Source organism: Vombatus ursinus, unplaced genomic scaffold (genome assembly GCF_900497805.2).
Source record: "Vombatus ursinus unplaced genomic scaffold, bare-nosed wombat genome assembly UNPS02014832.1, whole genome shotgun sequence".
NCBI classification, from domain to species: domain Eukaryota; kingdom Metazoa; phylum Chordata; class Mammalia; order Diprotodontia; family Vombatidae; genus Vombatus; species Vombatus ursinus.
Window position 1 is genome coordinate 73,671,448 of NW_020954610.1, and position 23,843 is coordinate 73,695,290.

The 23,843-nt window shown below is 36.2% G+C and overlaps 1 protein-coding gene across 3 annotated transcripts in view; it reads right to left on the bottom strand.

Moving 5' to 3' along the window:
- LOC114025632 (vacuolar protein sorting-associated protein 13A-like) overlaps positions 1 to 23,109 on the bottom strand; it is a 282,189-nt gene extending 259,080 nt beyond the window's left edge. For all 3 annotated transcript variants that reach the window (XM_027839097.1, XM_027839099.1, XM_027839098.1), the window contains exon 1: positions 22,891 to 23,109. In XM_027839097.1, the coding sequence (XP_027694898.1) occupies positions 22,891 to 22,990 (100 nt within the window). In that variant the 5' untranslated portion in view covers positions 22,991 to 23,109. The remainder of the gene's footprint in view (positions 1 to 22,890) is intronic.
- Between the last annotated feature and the right edge of the window lie 734 nt (positions 23,110 to 23,843).

Genomic DNA, 23,843 nt, shown 5'->3' on the forward strand with positions numbered 1-23,843 from the left:
AAAAACAAAGTGAATCCAAATCTGGAATGAAGGCCAATTCAACATTAGGAAAATATATACCAGATGTCAACTACATATTAAATAGTTATCATCAAAACAATTTAATGTCTATGTATAGCCTATATCAGATTGTGTGCCGTCCTGGGGAAAGAGGGAGGGAGAGGGAGAAAAATTTTAAACTTAAAAGCTTATGGAAGGGGCAGCCAGGTGGCACAGTGGATAGAGCACTGGCCCTGGATTCAAGAGCACCAAGTTCAAATCCGGCTTCAGACACATAACACTAGCTGTGTGACCCTGGGCAAGTCACTCAACCCCAACTGCCTAACCCAAAAAAAAAAAAAAAAGCTTATTGAATTGATTCTTGATATATAAAAATAAATAATTTTTTTTTTAAATTTAGTGGTTAAAAAATAGTTATCAATGGAAAATAGGTAAATATGACCCGGAAGCAATCAAGCACAGAAGCATGTTTGGTAAAACCCAGGGTACCAGCTACTAGATTAAGGTTCACTTATCTGACAAAAACTGCTGGGAAAATTATAAAGCAGTCTGGCAGAATCATGAGATAATACATCTAGAGCTAAAAAGAAGAACAGAAACCATATAATCTAATATTTTCATTTTAAAAAATAAGGAAAATGAGGCTCAGAGAGGATAAGTGACTTTTAAGTATAGATAAACATATTATATCATCTGACATAATAAATTCCAAATGGATAAATGATCAGTCAACAAGGCCTTATTAAAAATCTACTATGTGCTGGGCTCTGGGGATTCAGATACAAAAAGCTCTACTCACAAGGAGCCCTACTTCACTAATAAATAAGTACATATAAAAATGTATATGTACAGAGTGGTACAGTAGATAAGAGTACTGGCCTGGAGTCAGGAAGATCTGATTTCAAACCTGGCCTCAGATGTTTATTAGCTGTGTGACCCTAGATATGTCACTTAACCTTGTTTGCTTCAGTTCCTCATCTATAAAATGAGCTGGAGAAGAAAATGATGAACCACTCCACTATCTTTGCCAAGAAGACTTCAAACGGGGTCACAAAGAGTCCGACAAGACTGAAAACAAATGAACAATAACAGCTATACACACAGATGTACATATATATATATATATATATATATATATGTGCGTGTGTGTGTATATATATATATACACACACACACACACAATATGAAAAAAATACAAAGTAGTTGATGATCTAAAAACGAAAAGACAGACAAATTACAGGACAAAGGAAGAAACAGTCTATGACTAGAGGCAGAATAACTACTAAAACAATGGACAGAGATGAATGAAATGAACAATTTCCATTACATAAAACTGAAAAGCTGTTGTAGAAGCAAAATTAATGCAGGTAGGATTAGAAGGGAAACAATTTTGAAAAGAATTTCATATCTTTTTTCTCTGAAAAATGTCTAACATCTAAAACTTGTAATTGATATGTATATAACAGCTATTTTTCAATAGATAAATGGACAAGGTTATAAATAGCCATTTCTCAAATGAAGAAATGCAAGCTATCAACATACATATGAAAAAATGGTACATATTACTAATATGAGAAATACAAACACAAATACAAATTAAAACAACTAAAATTTGCCATCAGAATGGCAAATATGTCAAAAGAGGGAAATAGCAATTATTGACTTTAGTTGTCAGAAGATAGGCACACTAATACACTTAGTGAAGTCATGAAGTGGTTAAAATTTAACCATTCTGGAAAACCGTTTGGAAATCTAAGCAAAAAGTCAGTAAATTGTATATATCCTCTGGCCAAAGATGTTTCAATTAGATATGTAACCCAAAGAGATCAAGAACAGAAGAAAAGGACCTATGGGCATAAGAATATCATAGAAACACTTTTTTACTGAATCAAAGACATATAAACCAAATAGGTGCCCATCAATTGGTGACTGTAAGAATAAACTGCATAAAAATATGAAGGAATTTTATTGTACCATAAGAAATTACAAATGTGACTGATTTAGAGAAATATGAGGCTGGTATGAACTAATAGAGAATGAAATGAAGAGAAGAAGAACAATTTATGGATGATTACAATTGTACTGTGAAGGAAAAGAACTGTGAAATACTTCAAAACTGACCAAGGCAGCAACTAATCATGACTTCAAAAGACTTGGCATAGACATTTAGGACTAAGGCACAGACACAAATAGGTATTCTCAGATATGATCAATGTGTTAATTTTTTTTGCTTAACAAAATAAGTACATATACACATACATATACATATATACATACATATATACATATATATTTGTTTTAAGAAGGACTTCAAGAGGAAAGAGAAAACAGATCAATGAGAAGGGAAAGACATGAAGAAGAAAATCAAAAATGTTTTTTAAACACAAGAAAAAATGTAGGAGGAGATGTAAAACTGGGCAATTCTGTGAATACCTCGTTAAATGTAATATATGTTTCTTTCTTAAAAATAAAACTATATAACAGAAGTTCAGTTTATTTAATAATCCTCTTCCTTTATCTTTATATCAGATATCTCTGATAAGGCTTTGATATAGAAGATACAGACAATTAATGAAAATAAAAGCTCAAAAGTCATTCCCGAATAAATAAATGTTTAGTTAAAGGGTATGTTCTTAACCACTAATAATAAAAGTAACAAATATGAAAAACAACCTGAAGTTTCACCTCACAACCAACAAATTGACAAAGATAAAAAAAGTAGGAATAGTCAGCGTTAGAGAAGTTGTGCAAATACAAGCCCACTAATGCACTGTTTGTGGAGCTGTGAATTACTGGTCCAATGATTATGGAATGCAATTTTGAATTCTGCCAATAAAGTGACTAAAAGGTCCATATCATTTGACATGGAGAGTCTACTGTTACACATATAATCCAATGAGGTCACTAATAAAAAGAAATGATCCATGTAGCTCAAAATATTTATGGCACCACTTTTTGTAGAAATAAAACAGATGTCCAAAGATTGGGAAATGGCTAAATAAATTGTGGCACATGAATGTAATAGAATATATTACTGCACCATAAAAAACAAGGAACATGATAAATACAGAGAAGCACAGAAAAATTTAAATGAATTATGAAGCAAGCAGAATCAGATCGTAGCTACAACACTGAAAACATCACAACCAAAATACAACTGAAACATAGAAGAGATATGAGTACACACACATGCACACACACACGCACGCGCATGCACACACACACACACACACACACACACACCTCCCCTCTGTTCCTTTGCAGCTAGATGATTCACAGGTATGAACACTTAATATAACAATTTTTTTCAACATGCTGACTGATTCTGCTGTGGTAGGAGGCAGTGTTTAGGTCAATTATAAGGGATAGGACTCGAGAACGTGGAGGATACAGGTCAAACTATAAGTGACATAAATACAAAACATATATCAATATAAAAATCATTTTAAATACTCTTCCTCTATTCTTTGTATACTGAAATGTTTGTGTCTGTAGATAATTTAGCTCACAATTTTTTAAGCTGCCAGAAAAGAGGAAAATTAGAAAAACAAAATGGAAAACAAAAAGACTACAGTACTAACAAACTAAAATTGTTTATTCCTTGAAAGATTAACAAATCAATCAACAAGTATTTATTAAATGTTTACTATGTAGTAAACTACATAGTAGGCACTATGGTAAGCATGAAAAATCAATAAACCTTTAGCAAATCAGTTTTTAAAAGAGATGAAAACTAAATTACTTAAAAAAATGCAAAACATCAAAAGAATTGTTGGAACCTATATTACACAATTGCAAACCAGCAAGAGTGAGAATTTAAAAGTGTTGTGATTGAGAATTTAACAAAAGGGTAAACTGATGCAGAGATAATATTTATTGAGAGATAATATTTAACACCAAGGGCATGCTACCTGTCAATAAGTCAGTCTGTAGCTTGCCTACATTAATGCCAAAGACTCCAGGCAAGAGGAGAGTCTCCCTTAACATAGGTTTTAGGGAGCACAGCACAAAGAACAGATCAGGGTAAGTGACATCATGGAATTAAGGGCAACATGACTGGTTACGGGACTGAAGCGCAGGGAATAACATGAATGGATGGAAGTTAGGTAATAGGGATGGCAACAACCCTCTTTCTTTTCTCATGAGACTAAGAAGTGTTCTTTGTTGGAGTGCAGGTGTGAGACAGAGGACCAGACTTTTGGACAGCAAACCAAAGATGCTTGAAGGATAGCTTGGTGGTATAAAGATAATCAGGCTCAACTCCCTTTCTCTTCACATACATCTCCCAAGGTTGACAAAATTCCTTCAGGTAAAAACAGATGGATTTTTAAACTTACCCCATTACAGGCCAGCTGAACTCTGAACTAAGTTCAGAGACAAAGAACCACCAACTTAAGCAGTTACAAGACAAAAGCAGTTACAGGACAAAACCAATTACTGTAAATAAGATCAAAAAGAAAATGATACAGGATCAATTTTAATCTTATCAAAAGAAAAGGAGGGTTACTTATAAAATCAAATAACATCGAGGTCTTCTTCCAGGAACAGCCTGCCTACATTAATGCCAAAGACTCCAGGCAAGAGGACAGTTCCCCTTAACGTAGGTTTTGGGAAGTACAGCACAAAGAACAGAGCTGGGTAAGACAGCAGGAGATTCTGAGCCCCAGGGTGGTGAAGCAGGCAAGCACAAACCCCAGGACCCACCACCACCACCATCAAAACCTGTCCTGGCACAGTCAGGGGAACCAGCAGACTCCAGCTTGAAAAACTACCACATGGGTTTGGCAGGCAGGGGTCCTCCAGCAGTCAAACCTCCCTGTGCTTCAGCACAACTTCAGGCGGGCAGGCATCTTCCAGTGGCCACCTCCCCACCTCCATCCCTCAAGCTTCAGTGTAGACCTAGGGAAATGCAGAAAAACCCCACCTGGCCTCAGCACATGCCAGACACGACCACTAGAACCCCAGCTCAGCACCAGGTAAGCTGCCAGACCTCTACAGCCTCCAGCGGACAGCACCTGAGGCCACAGCACACAAAGGCAGTGACCAGGCTCCTAGCTCCCAGCACAAGAAGCTTGGAACAGTGACCCCTGTGCTCCAACAGGAGAGTTCAACTTTAAAAGCCAGGAAATAAGCAAACATCATGAGCAAAAAGCAGAAACAAACACTGACCACAGATTCTTTCTGTGGGGACAGGGAAGATAAAAACACAAATTCAGAAGAGGACAACACACTGTCAACATACCCACATCCAAAACTTCAAAGGGGAATATGAACTAGTCTCAAGCCCAAAAGGCCTTCTTGGAAGAGCTCAAGAAGGATTTTAAAAGTCAAATAAGAGAGGAAGAAGAAGAACTGGAAAAAGAAATGAGAGATATGCAAAAGAGAGTCAACAGCTTGGAAATGGAAGGACAAAAATTGACTGTAGAAAACAATTCCTTAAAAAATACAATTGATGGAAATAGTAGAGTACTTTTCTGAATCCAACTCTATTTTTATTTTACACAGTATTTCTCAGCTGTGATCTTCGGAGCAAAAGCCAATGGCAGGAAAAAAATAGTTTGTACCAGTTTCATGAAGTATGTCTTTGGGTTTTTGTAAATAATTTTAACTCAAATAAAATTGCTACTTTCAATATATATGTGTAAAAAAATATATATAATTGACCAAATGGGGGAAAACAAGTCCACTGAAGAAAACAACTCCTTAAAAAAGTAGAAATGGACAAATGGAAAAGGAGGCACAAAAACTCACTGAAGAAAACAATTTGTTAAAAATTAGAATTGGGCAAGTGGAAGCTAATGACTCTATGAGACATCAAGAATCAAACAAAATCAAAAGAATGAAAAAATAAAAGAAAATGTAAAATACCTCATTGGAAAAACAGTTGACCTGGAAAACAGATCCAGAAGACATAATTTAAAAATTATTAGTCTACCTGAAAGCCATGATTAAAAAAAGAACCTGGACAGCATTTTTCAAGAAATTATCAAAGAAAACTGTCCTGAGGTCCTTGTACCAGAGGGTAAAATAGTCATTGAAAGAGATCCCAAATTGAAAACGCCAAAGAATATCATAGCCAAATTCCAGAATTATCAGGTCAAGGAGAAAGTACTGCAACCAGCAAGAAAGAATCAATTTAAATATGGTGGAACCACAGTCAGAATTACACAGGACCTTGCAGCTTCTACATTAAAGGATCAGAGGGTTTGGAATATGATATTCTGGAAGGCAACGGTGCTTGGATTACAACCAAGGATCAACTACCAAGCAAAATTGAGCATAATCCTTCAGGGGAACACAGACATTCAATGAAAAAGGGGAGTTCCAAATTTTCCTGATGAAAAATCTAGAATTGGAACAAAAAATTTAATCTTCAAATGCATGACTAAAGAGAATAAAAATGTAAACAGGAAAAGAAAAAAAAAAACATGTTATTCAGTAAGGTTAAACTGTTTACAATCCTACATAGGAAGATGATACTTTTAACTCCTGAGAATTTTATCTTTATTATGACATTTAGAAAGGGTATATATAGACAGAGAGTGTGGATGTAAGTTGACTTTGATATGACAATAAAAAATGAATTAAGGGGGAGAAAAAAAGATTGTACTGGAAGAAGAGGAAAGGAGTAAGTAGAAAAGGATAAATTACATCACATGAAATGGCACAAAGACTTACTACACAGTAGAGGAAAAGAAGGGAGAGAGGCAAGATTGTTGAAGCCTTACTCTCCTCAGATTTTGCTCAAAGAGGGAATATCACACACACTCAATTGGGTATAGGAATCTATCTTACCCTATAGGAAGTAGGAAGGGAAAGGGGGAAGAAAAAGGAGAGGGTCAATAGAAGGGAGGGCAGATTGAGTGAGGTGGTAGTCAGAAGCAAAACTCAGGTGAGGAGGAAAAGGGGGAAAGGAGAGATAAAAACAAACAGAGGGAAAGATAGGATGGAGAGAAAGACACAGTTAGTAATCATAACTGTAAAATGGGAACTGGGATGAACTCTCCCATAAAACCAAATTAGATAGCAGAGTGGATTAAAAACCCTAATACTACAATATGTTATGTTGTTTACAAGAAACAAATTTAAAACAAAGAGATACACACAGAATAAAGGTAAAAGGCTGGAGCACAATATATTATGCTTCAGCTGAAGTAAAAAAAAGCAGGAGTAGCAATCCTGATCTCAGACAAAGCAAAAGTAAATATAGATCTAATTAAAAAGGATGAGGAAGGAAACCACATCCTACTAAAAGGTATCACAGACAATGAAGTAATATCAATACTAAACAAATATGCACCAAGTGGTATTGCATTCAAATTCTTCGAGAAGTTAAGGGAGTCACAGGAAGAAAGAGACAGCAAAACTATACTAGTAGGGGATCTCAACCTCCCCCTCTCAGAACTAGATAAATTAACCACAAAATAAACAAGAAAGAAATTAAGGAGGCGAATACATTCCTAGAAAAGTTAGATATTGTGAGAGAGGATCTCTCGGGGTGAAGCCTCCTCAAAGAGTTAATCCTTTGACCTTGTAAAGAAACATGCTTTTCAACACAACCTGTACTTTACCAAACCCTCCCCCTTCCCAAACTTGTTTTTAGGCAGGTAGCAAGGAGGAATAACACCCCCCTTCTAAAACTGCTTACTCTTGCAAAAACTTCCTGCCTTTTTTTTTTCTTGTCTCTAGTAGGCAACTGTTTTTTGTTTTGTCTGTTCTCTGCTGCTAGGGTAGAACTTCCAAAAATAGATTGTGCCCTCAAGGCTTGCACCAATGAGCTGATAGGAAGGGAGTTAGGGAGGAGGAGTTGTGGTTAGGACGCTATATAATCTTTCTTTGCTGAGCACACTCTTGCACTCTTCCACCAGAGCCATCTTAGGCAGACGGAGGGTGCCCTTTCTCGAGAAAGCTAATAAAGAAAACTTTCTTTTTGCTAAAATCTCCGAGTCTCCGATTTATTGGTAAGGGTCTCTGTACCCCACACAATATGGTAGACTTCTGAAGAAAATCGAATGCGGATGTAAAGGAATATACCTTTTTCTCGGCAGCACATGGCACTTACACAAAAATCAACCGTGTAATAGGGCATAAAAACCTCACAATCCAATGCAGAAAGGCTGAAGTATGAAATGCATTTTTTTCAGATCATGATGCAATAAAAATTACATGTAATAAAAGAGCCATGGAAAGACAGACTACAAATTAATTGGAAACTAAATAATCTAATCCTAAAGAATGAATGGGTCAAACAACAAATCATAAACAATCAATAATTTCATCCAAGAGAATGACAATAATGAGACAACATACCAAAACTTGATGTAGCCAAAGCAGTTCTTGGAGAAAATTTTATATTTCTTGGTGCTTACATGAATAAAATAGAGAAAGAGGAGATCAATGAACTGGGCGTGAAACTAAAAAAGCTAGAAAAAGAACAAATTAAACATCCTCAATTAAATACCAAATTAGAAATTCTGAAAACTAAAGAAGAAATTAATAAAATTAAAATTAAGAAAACTATTGAACTAATAAATAAAACTAAGAGCTGGTTTTATGAAAAAAAATAATAAAATAGATAAACTTTTGGTTAATTTGAATTAAAAAATAAATAAGAAAACCAAATTACCAGCATCAAAAAATGAAAAGGGTGAATTCATCACCAATGAAGAGAAAATTAAAAAATAGGAGCTATTTTGCCCAACTGTATGCCAACAAACTTGACAATCTAAGTGAAATAGATAAATATTTACAAAAATGTAAAGTGTCCAGATTAAGAGAACAGGAAATAAAACACTTAAATAACCCGATATCAGAAAAATAAATTGAACAAGCCATCAATGAACTCCCTAAGAAAAAATCTCCAGGGCCAGACGAATTTACAAGTGAATTTTCTATCAAACATTAAAAGAACAATTAATTCCAATACCATATATACTATTTGGGAAAACAGGCGAAGGAGGAGTGCTACCAAATTCTTTTTATGATACAAACATGGTACTGATACCTAAACCAGGAAGAGCCAAAACAGAGAAAGAAAATTAAAAACCAATTTCCCTAATGAACATAGACGCAAAAATTTTAAATATTAGCAAAAAGATTACAGCAACTTATCATGAAGATAACAGATTATGACTAGATAGGATTTATATCAAGAATGCAGGGCTGGTTCAATACTAGGAAAATGTATAAGCATAGTTTACCATATCAATAACAAAACAAAAATCATGATTATCATAACAGATTCAGAAAAAGCTTTTGACAAAATATAACACCTATTCCTATTAAAAACACTAGAAAGCATAGGAATCAATGGAGTCTTCCTTAAAATGATAAATCAAACCATTAGCAAGTTATTATATGTAGTGAGGGATAAGCTTAGAAGCATTTCCAATAAGACCAGGGATGAAACAAGGATGTCCATTATCACCACTGTTACTCAACATCCTACTAGAAATGTTAGCTTTAGCTATAAGAGAAGAAAAAGAAATTGAAGGAATTAGAATAGGCAAAGAAGAAACAAAGCTATCACTTTGCAGATGATATGATGGTATGCTTAGAGAATCAACTAAAAAACTACTTGAAATAATAAACAACTTCAGCAAAGTTGCAGGATATAAAATAAACTCAAATAAATCACTGGCATTTCTATATATTACTAACAAAGCCCAACAGCAAGAGATAGAAAGAGAAATTCCATTTAAAATTACTATAGACAATATAAAATATTTGGGAGTCTACCTGCCAAAACAAACTCAGAAACTATATGAACACAATCACAAAACACTTTCCACACAAATAAAGTCATATCTAAATAATTGGAAAAATATCAGTTGCTCATGGGTAGGCCCGAGCTAATATAATAAAAATGACAATTCTACCTAAATTAATTTACTTATTCAGTGCCATACCAATCAAACTACCAAAAATATTTTATAGAGCTAGAAAAAATAATAAAATTCAACTGGAAGAACAAAAGGTCCAAAATGCAAGGGAAGGTGGCCTAGCCATATCAGATCTAAAACTGTATTACAAAGCAACAATCATCAAAATTACTTGATACTGGCTAAGAAATACAGTGGTAGATCAGTGGTATAGACTAGGTACACAAGACAGAGTAGTCAATGACTATAGTAATCTACTATAAACCCAAAGACTCCAGCTTCTGGGATAAGAACTCACTATTTGACAAAAACTGCTTGGAAAACTAGAAAACAACATGGCAGAAATTAGGCATAGACCAACATCTTACACTGTACACCCAAGATAAAGTCAAAATGGATACATGATTTGGATATAAAGAGGGATACTATAAGCAAATTAAGAGATCAAGGAATAGTTTACCTATCAAAACCAAGGAGAATGGAAGAATTTATGACCAAACAAGAGAGAGGAAACATTATGAAATGGAGAATGGATCATTTTGATTACATTAAATTGAAAAGCTTTTGCACAAACAAAATCAATGCAATCAAGATTAGAAGGGATGCGGGAAGACGGGACACAATTTTTGCTGCCAGTATCTCTGATAAAGGCCTCATTTCTAAAATATGTAGAGAACTGAGTCAAATTTATAAGAACCTAAGTCATTCTCCAGTTGATAAATAGTCAAAGGATATGAACAGGCAGTTTTCAGATGAAGAAATTAAAGCTATCTATAGCTATACGAAAAATGCTCTAAATCACTATTGATTAGAGAAATGAAAATCAAAACAACTCTGGGATACCACATTACACCTATTAGACTGACTAACATGATAAAACAGGAAAATGGTAAATGTTGGAGAAGATGTGGCAAAATTGGAACACTAATACATTGTTGGTGGAGCTGTGAACTGATCCAACCATTCTGGAGAGCAATTTTCTGGAAAGCAATTTGGAGCTTTGCCCAAAGGGCTATCAAACTGTACATATCCTTGACCCAGCAATACCACTTCTAGGTCTGTATCCCAAAGAGATTATAAAAATGATAAAAGGACCCACATGTACAAAATAGCAACTCCTTTTGTGGTGGCCAAGAACTGGAAATTGAGGGGATACCCATCAATTGGGGAATGGCAGTTGTGGTATATGAACGTAATGGAATACTACTGTTCCGTAAGAAATGATGAGTAGGCACACTTCAAAAAAACCTGGAAAGACTTGTATGGACTGATGCTGAGTGAAGTGAGCAGAACCAGGAGAATACTGTACACAGTAACCACCACACTGTGCAATGACTGACTTTGATAGACTTGGCTCTTCTCAGCAATGCAAGGATCTAAGACAATTCCAAAAGTCTCATGATGGAAAATGCCATCCACATTCAGAAAAGGACTTATGGAGTCTGAATGGAGATTAAAACATACTATTTGCCCTTTTTTGCTCATTTCTTCTTTCTCATGATTTCTCCCATTGGTTCTAATTCTTCTTTACAACATGACTAATGTGAAAATAGGTTTAATATGAATGTATATGCATAACATATATGAGATTGCATGCCATCTTGGGGAGGGTGGAGCGGAAGGAGGCAGAGAAAATTTAGAACTCAAAATCTTATAAAAGTGAATGTTGAAAACTAAAAATAAATAAGTTAATTTTTTTTTAATTGTATATCAAATAACAACCCAGTTAACAGAAAATTAGAGATTTTAACAGCCTGTTCCCCAAAACAAGAAGCTGAACTAATAGAACTACCAACGGGAGAAAAAAGGGAAAAAACCTTGTCTAGATAGATTTACAGGCAAATTCATACAAATGTTAAAAGAATAATTCAATTAAAATAATTTAAAGAACAATTAATAACTGTGCTACACAAATTATTCAAGAATTGAAAAATATAACTCATTTTTTGAAGATTTTTTGGTTTTTTTTTTTACATTTTAATTTATTTTTAGCATTCTTTTCTTTTTAAATTGCATCCAAAGTCTATCCCTCCTTCCCACCCCCTCACCCACTGAGTCAGAAGGCAAGCAATATGACATAAATTACACATGTGAAATCATATATGACATATTTCCCTATTAGCAATATTGAGGAAAAAAACTTTAATTTATACTCAGAGTTTATCAGTTCTTTCTAGAGGTGGACAACATTTTTTTTTTATCATGAGTCCTTTGGAATTGTCTTGGATCATTGTATTGATCACAGTTATCCAAGTCTTTCAGTTTATGATCATTACAACATTGCTGCCAACTCACTTTTATAGACATATATAGTATTGATAGCTAAGTTACAATGCTAAAGCAAAGGGAGTATTACAGACCAATATAACCAGTGAATATTGATAAATAAATTTAAATAAACTACTAGGAAAAAAGGTTATTATAATATAATCCAAAAAATTATTATAAGCACTTTCAATTTATATCAAGGATATAAAGATCATTCATCACTATCAAAATAAATGAAAGAAAAATTAACAAAAGAGAATATTTTAACAAAAATGCCCCCCAAAACATGGTTATCTTAATAGATGCAGAAAAAGTCTGAGAAAACACAACACATCTATGCTAAAACAACAACAAAATATAGCCATGGGGGTTGGGGGACATTTTTATTACACTGAAAAATGACGTCTAAAACCAAGTTTCAATCATGTATAGTGAGGAAACACTAGAATTTTCCAAGTCAACACAGAAGTAAAACTAGGGATAATCCTTTACTCATTTATCTGACAAAGTTCTGTGTGACGGAAATAAAAGAAAAGAAAGAAAATTAAAGGTGCAAACATGGGCAAAGAAAAAACAAGATTATCTATACTTGCCTATAATATGATAGTTTACTTAGAAAACCCCAGAGAAACAGCCAAAAAAAAAACAAACCCACTCACAAATGATCACTTCAGCAAAATAGCAAGATATAAAAGCGTATCTACAAAAAACAAAAGCATTTCTATATAGAAAATTTTTAAATATGAAAAGAAATATTAGAAAGTCCCACTCAAAAATGCATAAAATATCTTCATTTCTACCTACTAAGACACAATCAAGACATATAAACACCTTTGTAAAACATTCTTTAAAAAATAAATATCTAGAAGGATATTTACTGCTAATGGATGGGCTGTGCTGTAATCTTTAAAAATTATAATACTACTTCAATTAATTTACAGATAAACCAAACTACCAAGTAGAACTTCACAAAACTAGATAAAATAAAATTTAGGAAAACAAAAGATAAGAGAATCTCAGTGGAAATAATGGGGGAGAGGGAGGCAAAGTAGGAATAAATGGGGATGGCATTTCCAGACTTCAAACTACATTACAGACAGTTCTGACTTTATGTAAGTTGATCCTTCCAAAGACCTCTACATATAGCAATTTTTATGAAATGTGAATTTGTCCACAACATGGAGAAGGAAGGGAGAGAGAAAGAGAGAGGGAAGAAGGAAGGAGATCTTGCACTTGAGAAGGGAGGAGACTAGCACATGGTTCCAGGACACATGGGCACCAGGGACAGAGAAGCAAGAGCAGGAGGAGGAACACCCTGGGGGTCAGTGCCAGCCAGGAGGCAGGGGACCTAGCCAGAACCAAAGGAGGTGGCAGATGGGGGTAGATATGTGGAGAATGGACATAGACACAGATAGGAGAGGAAAGAAAACATTAAGGAATGAGGACAGACAAATCAGGACAAAAAGGCAGTACTCAGAAGACAGACACAAAGTGGGTGGGAAGGAGGTCTCAAGCCAAGCCCTTGATCCTGTAAAGGCAGTGGGGTCTTTCACTTGGTGGCTTTTGTTTTAGGGGTTTTTTTGGTGGATGGGGAGATGATGCAGAACACCCAGTCAAGGAGCAGGAGCAGAGAGTTCGGACTTATTTCAGAATTCTTTGTATAAGGCAAGTTTACATAAAGCAAAAATTGTCCTGTATAAAGTTGTAATAAAACAGAACAAACCAAATAAGAATCAGAAACAAATTTTAGTTCTCAATTGACTCAGTGTTCAACAAAGCTAAGAATGACAATTACTTGGGAAAGAATTCCTTGAGAAGAATTACTGGAAAAACTGAAAAGCAGATGACCCAACAAACATTTTATGCCATAAATCAGAGTAAGATAAAAATGAAAATATGACAAATATAATTCACACTACTAAAGAGAATTAGAAGAGAAGCAGATTAGCTGTCTTTAGCTATGATTGGGGGGAAGAATCCTTAACATAACAATAGAGGTGATCAAAAAAAATCAAGTGGATAAATTTAATTACATGGAATTGATAAGCTTTTGAGCTACTCGATAACAAGTGGTCAACAAAGAACAAAAAATTGCAATTGAATATCTCATAAAGGTCTGATGTTCAAGATAAGGAATGAAGATGAATCAATATTTAAGATCCATAATCATACCCCACTGAACAAGTGTTCAAAATCATATGAACAGTTTCCCAAAAAGCATTTGTAACCTACAACCAACCACATGAAAGATTATTCTTAACCACTAAAAATAAGAAAAATGCAAATCAAAACCACTCGGATCTTACACCTAGCAAGTTGACAAAGATGACAAAAGATGGGAATAGTCACTGCTGGATGACTGAACTGAGCAACTTGGAATTATGTTGTTGTTTTTAAGTGACTCAAAGAACCTGTGTTATCACCTCAAAAAGGCTCCATATCTACCAAAATATTTATACCAGAACTTTTTCTGGTAGCAAAAAATTAGAAACAAAGTAGATGTCCATTTATTAACTAGCCAAGTAGCATCACGTTAATAAAATAGAATATTATTGCACTGTAAGGTACGGTAACATAAAGAAGTCAGAGAAAGAAAAATTAAGTGAGCTGATGCAGAATAAAGTAGGCAAAACAAGAAAAACAATAGCCATAATGTATACAACAATACAAATAGAAAGATGAAAAACCTGAATTCTGTGTAATTATAATGACCAAGAATCTGATTATAATGACCAAGAATCTGGGCCCTGAAGAAGAGATAAGAAACTGCACATACATCCCTTACTTCTTTGCAGAGGATGGGTATTATGGGCATGGAATATAATATATACTGTAAGACTCAAGTGATGTAAAAAAAAATTACTGATGAGTTTTAAGTGCATGTGAAACTTAATTAGAAGAGACTAATCAAGTTCTTCATAGAATTTGTCTACCTCTGCATCAGATTTTGGCACATAAACTACCATTATCTTCTTTTTACAAATGTTTATCATAAACACTTAAAGACAAGATTATATCAAGCATCTCATGAAATTGTTAATTCCTTTAGATGCAGTAAATTTAGAATAAAAGCATATCCTGTAATACAAGTTACTTATTCAACCTTATTTATCTTGTCAATACTTTAGTAAAAATGTCTTTTGAATTCAATATAAAAATCCTATGCTAATACTTTCATTACATCTTTACATCTCTAAAACTCTTCATTATAAGACTTAAGTTTAAGATATAAAATTTAAATGTTTACTCCATTAACTCCATTAATATACTCCATTAACACTCTACTTCCAATAGCTGACACAGAACCAGCATTCTCAATATGTAAAAGCCTCACAATTAGCAATTTAAGATTTAATAAAATTGTAAGCATAACTGAAAACTCTCTGCCATATCTCTACTCACTGAAACATAAAAAGTACACTCTCTAATCATTCAAAAACTCTGGGCAGCAACTAACTATAGTGCTTATATTCTGAACAATGCCTCTCACCACTGTTATTACATGTATCTTATTTAAAACTTTGTATGCCCTCTACAAGTTGTTCTGCATATCACAATGTTAACTCTATCAACTATTTCCCATACTATAAGAATCACAGATAAGTTAGTTCAAATGTCTTGCTATAGGACAGTACAAATAAAAATCATTCTAATTATATTTTAAAGGAAGTATCTTCCTAAGTAAAAAATAATCAAAACTTATAATACTTCAACATATTATACTCCAGGCAATGGCTGTTAGAAACTCTTTTAATTCGGGGCAAGTCATCAGTCTCTCAGAAACCTGAGCAACTCCTTAAAACTAATAAATTGCAAGACAATAGAGGGGCTTTTCTCACTAGGAGTCATCTATACTGCTGAAATCCACCCCCACTTTTGAAATTCACAAGAATTTACTGAGTGCTAGAGGTTGTAAAGGATATTAAATAAATTTTTCAACTCCAATATCGCATCGTTTGAGATCATGTTTAGTCAAATGGACCCCCAATAAATGATCGTGTAAGACAATACCTACAAAACAGAACCATGAAGCCAAACTACAAGAAAGAAACCAAACCACCCACAAAATTTTCTGAAAAACACTGAGAAATGTACAATTAGATTTTGCAAAGTGTTAAATCCAAAGGTCTTAAAGGAAGAAATGCTAACTTCACTAATCTTGATTTTTCAAAAAATACAACCGTATTTTTAATGGATAGAGTGGCACAATTTAAGTGTTTTGATACTTAAAAAGGAAAATGAGGACTGTCACAGATCATCTTGATAGAATGTATTCTTTATGAGATATCACCCCCACAATCTGGAATGCCCCTCCCCTTGCTATCCTTTAATGTCCAGCTCAAATCTCACCTCCAAAATAAAACTTTTCTCAAGACTAATCCAACCTACTAACCTCTCCCTCTTCTTTATTCTGAGCAATTAGATTACAAGTCTCTTGGGGTCAAGTCCTGTTTCTATATAGTTTGTTATTCTTCATTATGCCTACCACAAGGCCTTCCTCAAGATAAAGGTTCAATTAATAAATATGTTGATTATATTCTTTTAAAAGATTGCCACTAAAGTCATACTATATTTTCACAACTTGCAAACATTAATAAATTTTAGTCAAAGAATTAGAAAACACTGAAGATACTAACTTGACCAAAGGGTACGGAATATAGAATCAATTTAAATAACTTTTGATAAAATGGTGTAACAATTAGGAAATCTGAGAAGGAATCCAACTGTACAAATACAACATAAGCTATGCATAAATAGGGGCACAAAAGACACTAAGGATTATAGTAAATACAAGCAATAAATGCATATTTTTTAGTGCAATGCCCAGAGTCTCGGCCCTAGCACAGAGATGGGGAAGCACCAGTCCACTTGCAATAGAGGAGATGGAGTACTTAAAAGTGCAGACTTGCATATATAATCGGACACAGTCACTGTATTGGTTTTTGTTTAACTATTTTTCTTTGTTAGCAACATGTGCGTCTATGATATCTGGAAACAACTGTGACGGAAAAGTAAAATGCAACAGTAAAATTTATTTAGAAAATAAAAGATCATGATACTATAATGCCAAAAGAATTATATGCAGGTCTATGAAGAATCAAAATATTAAAAATTCTATTAAGTAGAGATGTCATAACCACATAAAACAGGGATTTTTAACCTAGAGTCCATGAATCTTTTTAAATATTTTGATAACTACTTCAACATAATTTCTTTGTAATCACATACACACACTTATAAAACTTTATGCATTAAAAACATCACTCCGAGAAGGGGTCCATAGGCTTCAGACTGCCAAAAGGTGACATAAAAAAAGGTTAAGAATCCCTGAAATATGGGATCATTTCAATTACACGAAATTGAAAAGCTTTTGCACTCACACACAAGAATCAGAAGGGAAGCAGTCAATTGGGGGAAAAATTTCACACCAAATATTTTCAGATAAGGGTCTGATATAAAAGATACAGAGTAAACAAATATTTATATAGAAAACATTTTCTATTGGATAAATGACCAAAGATATACACAAATAGTTCTCCAAAGAAGAACTGCATATCTAAGAAATAAAAAAGTCAGGCAAAAATGTACAGATGAGATAATGCTATAGTTTCTATCACTAGGGAAACTGCAAGCCCTCAAAGGGTTCAGCTGATGAGTCAATGTCAATAGATGGCTATCATTAGAGGACAGTTGGTGAAGGCCAGCTCCACCACATTGTATTTTCTTTCCTATAAGGGGCTCTATGTACATAACAGATCTGCAATAAATGTTTTCTGTATGGATTATTCAAAAGCTGTAATATATAGATTTCATTAAATGAATTACTGAAGAAGAAAAAAAACAAAGAACTGCAATTATTAACAACCATATGGAAGAAAGTTCTAAATCACTAATAAGAGGTAAGAAGAAAACTCCAAATCTAAACAACACTAAAAGGTTTCACCTCAATCCAACAAATTAGCAAAGATGACAAAAAATGGGAAGGGTCAAGGGGTTGTGCAAAGAAAAGCACACAAATGCACAGCTGGTGGAGCTGTGAATTACTGGTCAAACCACTGTGAAAAACAACTTGGAATTCTGCCAGAGATCCCATGGCTTAGCATATACCCCAAGTAGTTCAATGATAAAAAGAGAGGCTCAATATACACCAATACTTTTCGCATTACTTTGCATAGCAAAGAGTGGAAACAAATTAATGCCTATTGACTGGGGAAAGGGAGCTAGGTGGTTCAGTGAGTAAAGCACTAGGCTTGGAATCAGGAAGACTCATCTTCATGAGTTCGAATGTGGCTTCAGACACCTACTAGCTGGGTAACCCTGGGCAAGTCACTTAACCCTGTTTGTCTGAGTTTCCTCATCTGCAAAATGAGCTAGAGAAGGAAATGGCAAACCACATCAGTATCTTTGCCAAGAAAACCTAAATGGCACCCACCCAGCAAAATTGAGTATAATCCTTTACGGTAAAAAATGGTCATTCAATGAAAAAGGGGACTTTCAAGCATTCCTGAGGAAAAGACCAGAGCTGAATATAAAATTTGACTTTCAAATACAAGACTCAAGTGAAACATGGAAGAGGTAAACAGGAAAGAGAAATCGTAAGAGACTTACTAAGTTTGAACTGTTTACATTCCTGCAGGGAAAGATGATATTTGTAACTCATGAGTCCTTCGTCAGTATTAGGGTAGTGGGAGAGAAAAAAATTATGTGTGTGTAGAGATAGACAGAGGACACAGGGTAAGTTGAAGATGAAGGGGTGATATCTGGAAAATAAAATTAAGGGGTGAGAGAATATTATACTGGGAGAACGAGAAAGGGAGAAGTAAAATGGGGTAAATTATCTCACATGAAACAGACAAGAAAAGGCTTTTACAATGGAGGAGAAATGGGGAAAGGTGAGAGGGAATAAGTGAATCTTATTCTCATAGGATTTGTAAGGAGGGAATAACATACACAATGGGGTATGGAAATCTATCTTACCCTACAGGAAAATAAGGGGGGAAGGGGACAAGAGAGCAGGGGGTTGAAAGAGGGGAGGGCAGACTGGGGGGGGGTTAATCAAAAGCAAACACTACTGAGGAGGGACAGGGTCAAAAGAGAGAATAGAATAAATGGGGGGTAGGATAGGGTGAAGGGAAATATACTTAGTTTTTCACAACATGACCACTATGGAAGTGTTTTGCATGACTACACATCTATAACCTGTATCCAGATGCTTGCCTTTTCAATGAGGGTAGGTGGGGAGGGAGGAATGGAGAAAATTTGTAACCCAAAGTTTTAAAAACACATGTTAAAAATAAAAAAAGGAAAACGAGAAAGAAAAAAAAAAAGAAAACCTAAATGGGATCACAAAGAGTCAGATGTGACTGAAACAGCTGAATTAACAACAAAGATTGGTGAATGGTTAAACAAATTGCGGTACAATGAAATATTACTGTAATGTGAAAAATAAACATGAATACAGGAAGACATGGAAAGACATATGATCTGTTGCAAAGTAAACAGAACCAGGAAAACAATATATACAATTACCATAATAATGCAAACAGAAAGAAAACAAAAATAAAACTAAAACTGTTGTAAAATTATAATGACCAAGCTTGGCCCTAAAGAAGAGAGGTGATCTCTCTCTGCTTCATGGAGGGAACTACAGATGTGGAAGATTACATATAATGATGATCTTGGTCCTCTCTTTATTCTTTGCTGTAAAGTACAGTTCTCAGAGAAGATGAGGAAGAAGTAATAAAATGAAAAAGGTAGGTGATGTAAAAACAAAAGTTCAATAAAAATTTATTTTGTTTTTAAATCTCTAGTAGCTCTGGGAAGGTAAAGGAGTTGTCATTCAAAATAACCATGTATCAGTCCACTTATATTCCTCTGAACATTTACTGTACTGAAATCTGCTCTCACTGAGATAAAGTTTTAAGGCGGAAGTAGAAGATTGTACTGTAGCATGAGACACTTTAGGAGATACTGAAGACTTCAGCAGAGTACCACAGTACATGGAAGATTACAGGTATGCTGAAGATATAGAAAGAAGGATAAGGATAGGGATAAAACTGTGATTTCATTCATAAAGGCAACTCCATGATGACGAAACTCTCCAATGATGCAAGCTGTCACCTTAGCTGCAATTTATAGACTCAGAGCAGCCCAGAGCATTTGTCCAGGGTCACATACCCAGTATATCTGTGACAGCATAAGAACCCAGGTCTTCTTAACTCTGAGGCTAGTTCTCTATCCACTGAGCAACACTGACTCATGTTTAAAAAAAAAAAATAACAAATTTCACTTATATTAAAATATTACCTGGCACCAACATAAATTATCTTCCTCCCTACCGCTCCTGTCCCTAACTGCTCCTTGGACTCAGAGTCAAACTAGTACTTACTATATAGTCAACTAAGTTACATATTAAATAGGTTTTTGTGGCCTACACTGTAAAACTGAATATAATAATACTGTTTCTCTGGGAAAGCTGCAAACAAATCTTACAAACTAGCTTTTGGAATACAACCCTTTCAAGCTTAGTATGTGCAGAAAAAGCAAGAGGTATATCAGATTCAATATTAGAAATGTGCTAATGGTGAAATTGGTTTCATTACTACAGTTTTCAGGCAAGTAACGGATCAAAACTTGAGTCATTTAAATCAGCATTCTGACAATGATGTGCAAAAGATGAAATGTATGATCTCACTGATTTTCACTCCATAGTTTCTATTTCTGAAATACTACAAAGAAGTGTAAACAAAAACATTCTACAAATGCGCAAAATCGTCTATGCCAAAATTGTATCTTTCTTTTTACTTGAAACTCTGATGTATATTGTCCAGCAAGTTAAAAAGATATGTTAAAGAATTTTATTTCATATTTACATACTATTAGAACTGAAGAGAACCTGAAGGATCAATTTTTTTTTAGGCAACTGGGGTTAAGTGACTTGCCCAGGGTCACACAGCTAGCAACTGTCAAGCAACTGATCTGAGGCCACATTTGAACTCAGGTCGTCCTGACTCCAGGGCCAGTGCTCTAGCCACCTCCACACCTAGCTGCCCCATAAGGGATCATTTTATCCAATCCTTTTATTTTACAGATAAGGAAACTGGGGCCTCAGAAGAGATCAAGCAAAATGCCCTCAGTCACTCAGCACCAAGCATCCAGCATGCATACAACATAGCAACTTCCTTCTGAAACAAAGGATTATCTGTAAACTGTGAAGGCACTTTTCACAATACCTGATGAAAATGAACTATATATAATATTAACACTACTACCTTTAATGTATTTGCAAACTTCCACCAGTGAACAAAACATTTCTCATTTATTCTTATGGCAGCTTTTCGAAGTAGGATGGGACTGGTTTATGTCCTTTTTGTTGCCATTTGTAAAATGGAGATACTGGAGTGACAAAGAAATTAAACAATTTATCAAATACCACCATTATTAGTTAGCAGCTGGCCGAGTTAAAACTTACTTAAAGCTCCTGGGCAACCAATCACAGTGTTAATAACACTGTAAAGTGAAAAATAAATAAATAAAAATAATTGATAGACTACATCTCAAGCTTTATCATTCCTTAAGCTTCAACTGATCTAGGAAAAAAAACCTCACACAGTACAAGCTAATCCTGTAGGAAGACTCAAAAAAAAAAAAGGTAAATCACTTTTAAAAAAGATAAAGTCACCTTTAAAAAGTGACTAGCTTTGACATATTTACTGTGCACAAAGCTAATGACAAATTGAGGTGCACAAAGCACTAAAAATAAGTCTCTAAAACAAATTAAAAGCATTAGTGTAAACTGGCATAAAATAAGATTCAGTTATCTCACTATTTAATCAGTTAAGCTTATTTTCCCATGAATTTTGCCTGTTCTTAATATGCTAAACCAATTTGCAAAAGTTGTGTAATTCATAAACACAAAACCCCAGAGCAATGAAGAATGGACGCTGGTGGCAGGATAACTGTTATCAGCAACGCAAAGCCTAAAATTTGTGGAGAGTGGCAAGTAACGCAAATAAAGGTGAACGCTGTTCTTCCCATTAAGTGAAACTAGGTTAAGGCGAAAGACATTTTAAGTCAGTTATCTCACCTTCACGTGTCAAGCAACGTGAGGTACTAACTTGTCTCTCGTGGCCTCCGTTACAACAGAAGGGGCAAAATAACCAAGAAAATAAACACCAGAGCCTTTTTTCTTGCTTCACAATCATCCCCTTCCCAAAAAAGAAAACTAAAGCAACTGGGATAAAAGGAAAAGGGGCATTTATTTCAAGTCACGCCATTTCCTTAGGTCTTGTTAAAAGTCCAGAGAGAAAAAGTTTTCTATACCTTACCCCCCCTCAAAAAATTAAAATAAAAATTCACATGCAAGATGGAACTGTCACCTTCACCCCCAACTTTATGTAATCTGATCATCTAGGGGACAGTGGAGGTGTCACCAGGGCGGGAGACAGAGCGGTGCAATCCAGACCCCTGAAGAAAGGGGGAACCCCAGCAAATAAAGAGGTTCCAGGCGGTAGCAAACCAGGCCGAAAAGAAAAGGGCAGGGAGGGAAGGCGTGCCCACGAATGCGTGAGTGTGCCGGTGTGAGCGTGAGCCCGGAGATGCACGCTGGAGCGCCGGCGTGCTCTGGGAGGCAGCCCCGCCCGGCCCGGGGCCCACGGGCGGAGGAGGCCAGTGCACGCCGCGGAGCCCGCAGAGAGTGGGCGGCGGCGGCGGCGGGCAGGCGGGCAGGCGGTTTCGTTACCTCTCCAGATGCCCAGAGTCAGCTGGGAAGTGTCCAGGTTCACCACATAATCCCCCAAAAGCCGATTCAACACGTCTACGACCACCGACTCGAACACCATCTTCCACAGCCGGGGCAGAGGTAGCCCCCGCTGCCAGGTCTTCTCTCCCTCCCCTTCCCGGCGCCGGTCCACCTGTCAGCCCCAAAGGAAGCTCTCGCGACTCCGGCTCCAACTCGGGCAGTGGCGCCACTACCCGCAGGACACAACGTCCCGCCCGGACCATGGGAGGGGCGACGAAACCGGCTGACTGACAGCGGCCGCCGCTGACTCAGAGGAGGGAAGGCGGCAGCTAGAATACGCGTGCGCGGACGCACGGGGCGGGGAGGAAGGGAGGGAGCTGAGAGAGGAGAGGGTCCAAGTAAACCCCGGTGCACGCGCGTGCGCCAAAGGGCCAGGGAAGCTTCGGGAGCTCTACTAGACCTCGAGCTGCGAGGCACCACCCCCGCCGGTGACGCGTAGTCTTCCATTTCTCCCCGCCTCCTGGTTGTCTGGGCAACGGAGGATGTGCTCCGAAGCCAGTTTTCGGCGGGTTTGGGGGGAGGGAGATCCTCTTGTAAAGTTTCGAATCCTCTTTTCACCCCCACCTATCCTCCACCCGGGCCGGTCTTTAAGGCTTAAGTTGACCGGTAACGTTGCCCCGTTGCGCGCGCCTGGAGGATCGCGCGAGTCGACGGTTACACCCTAGCGGGGGCGCCCTTCCCCCTCCTGACAGCCGCATTGTTCCCCCGGGCCCCCCAGTGTTATCAACTGACTGAACGCAGGAAAGAAGCTGTGGGAGCGAGCGGGGGCGGTCAGGGGCTGCCTGGGAGCTGGCCTAGCCCTTTGGACTGTGAGCTCTTTGAGAGCACGGACTTTTATTTATTCATTTATTTATCATTATTATGTTTTGCATTTTTTGGTATCCTTAGCGCTT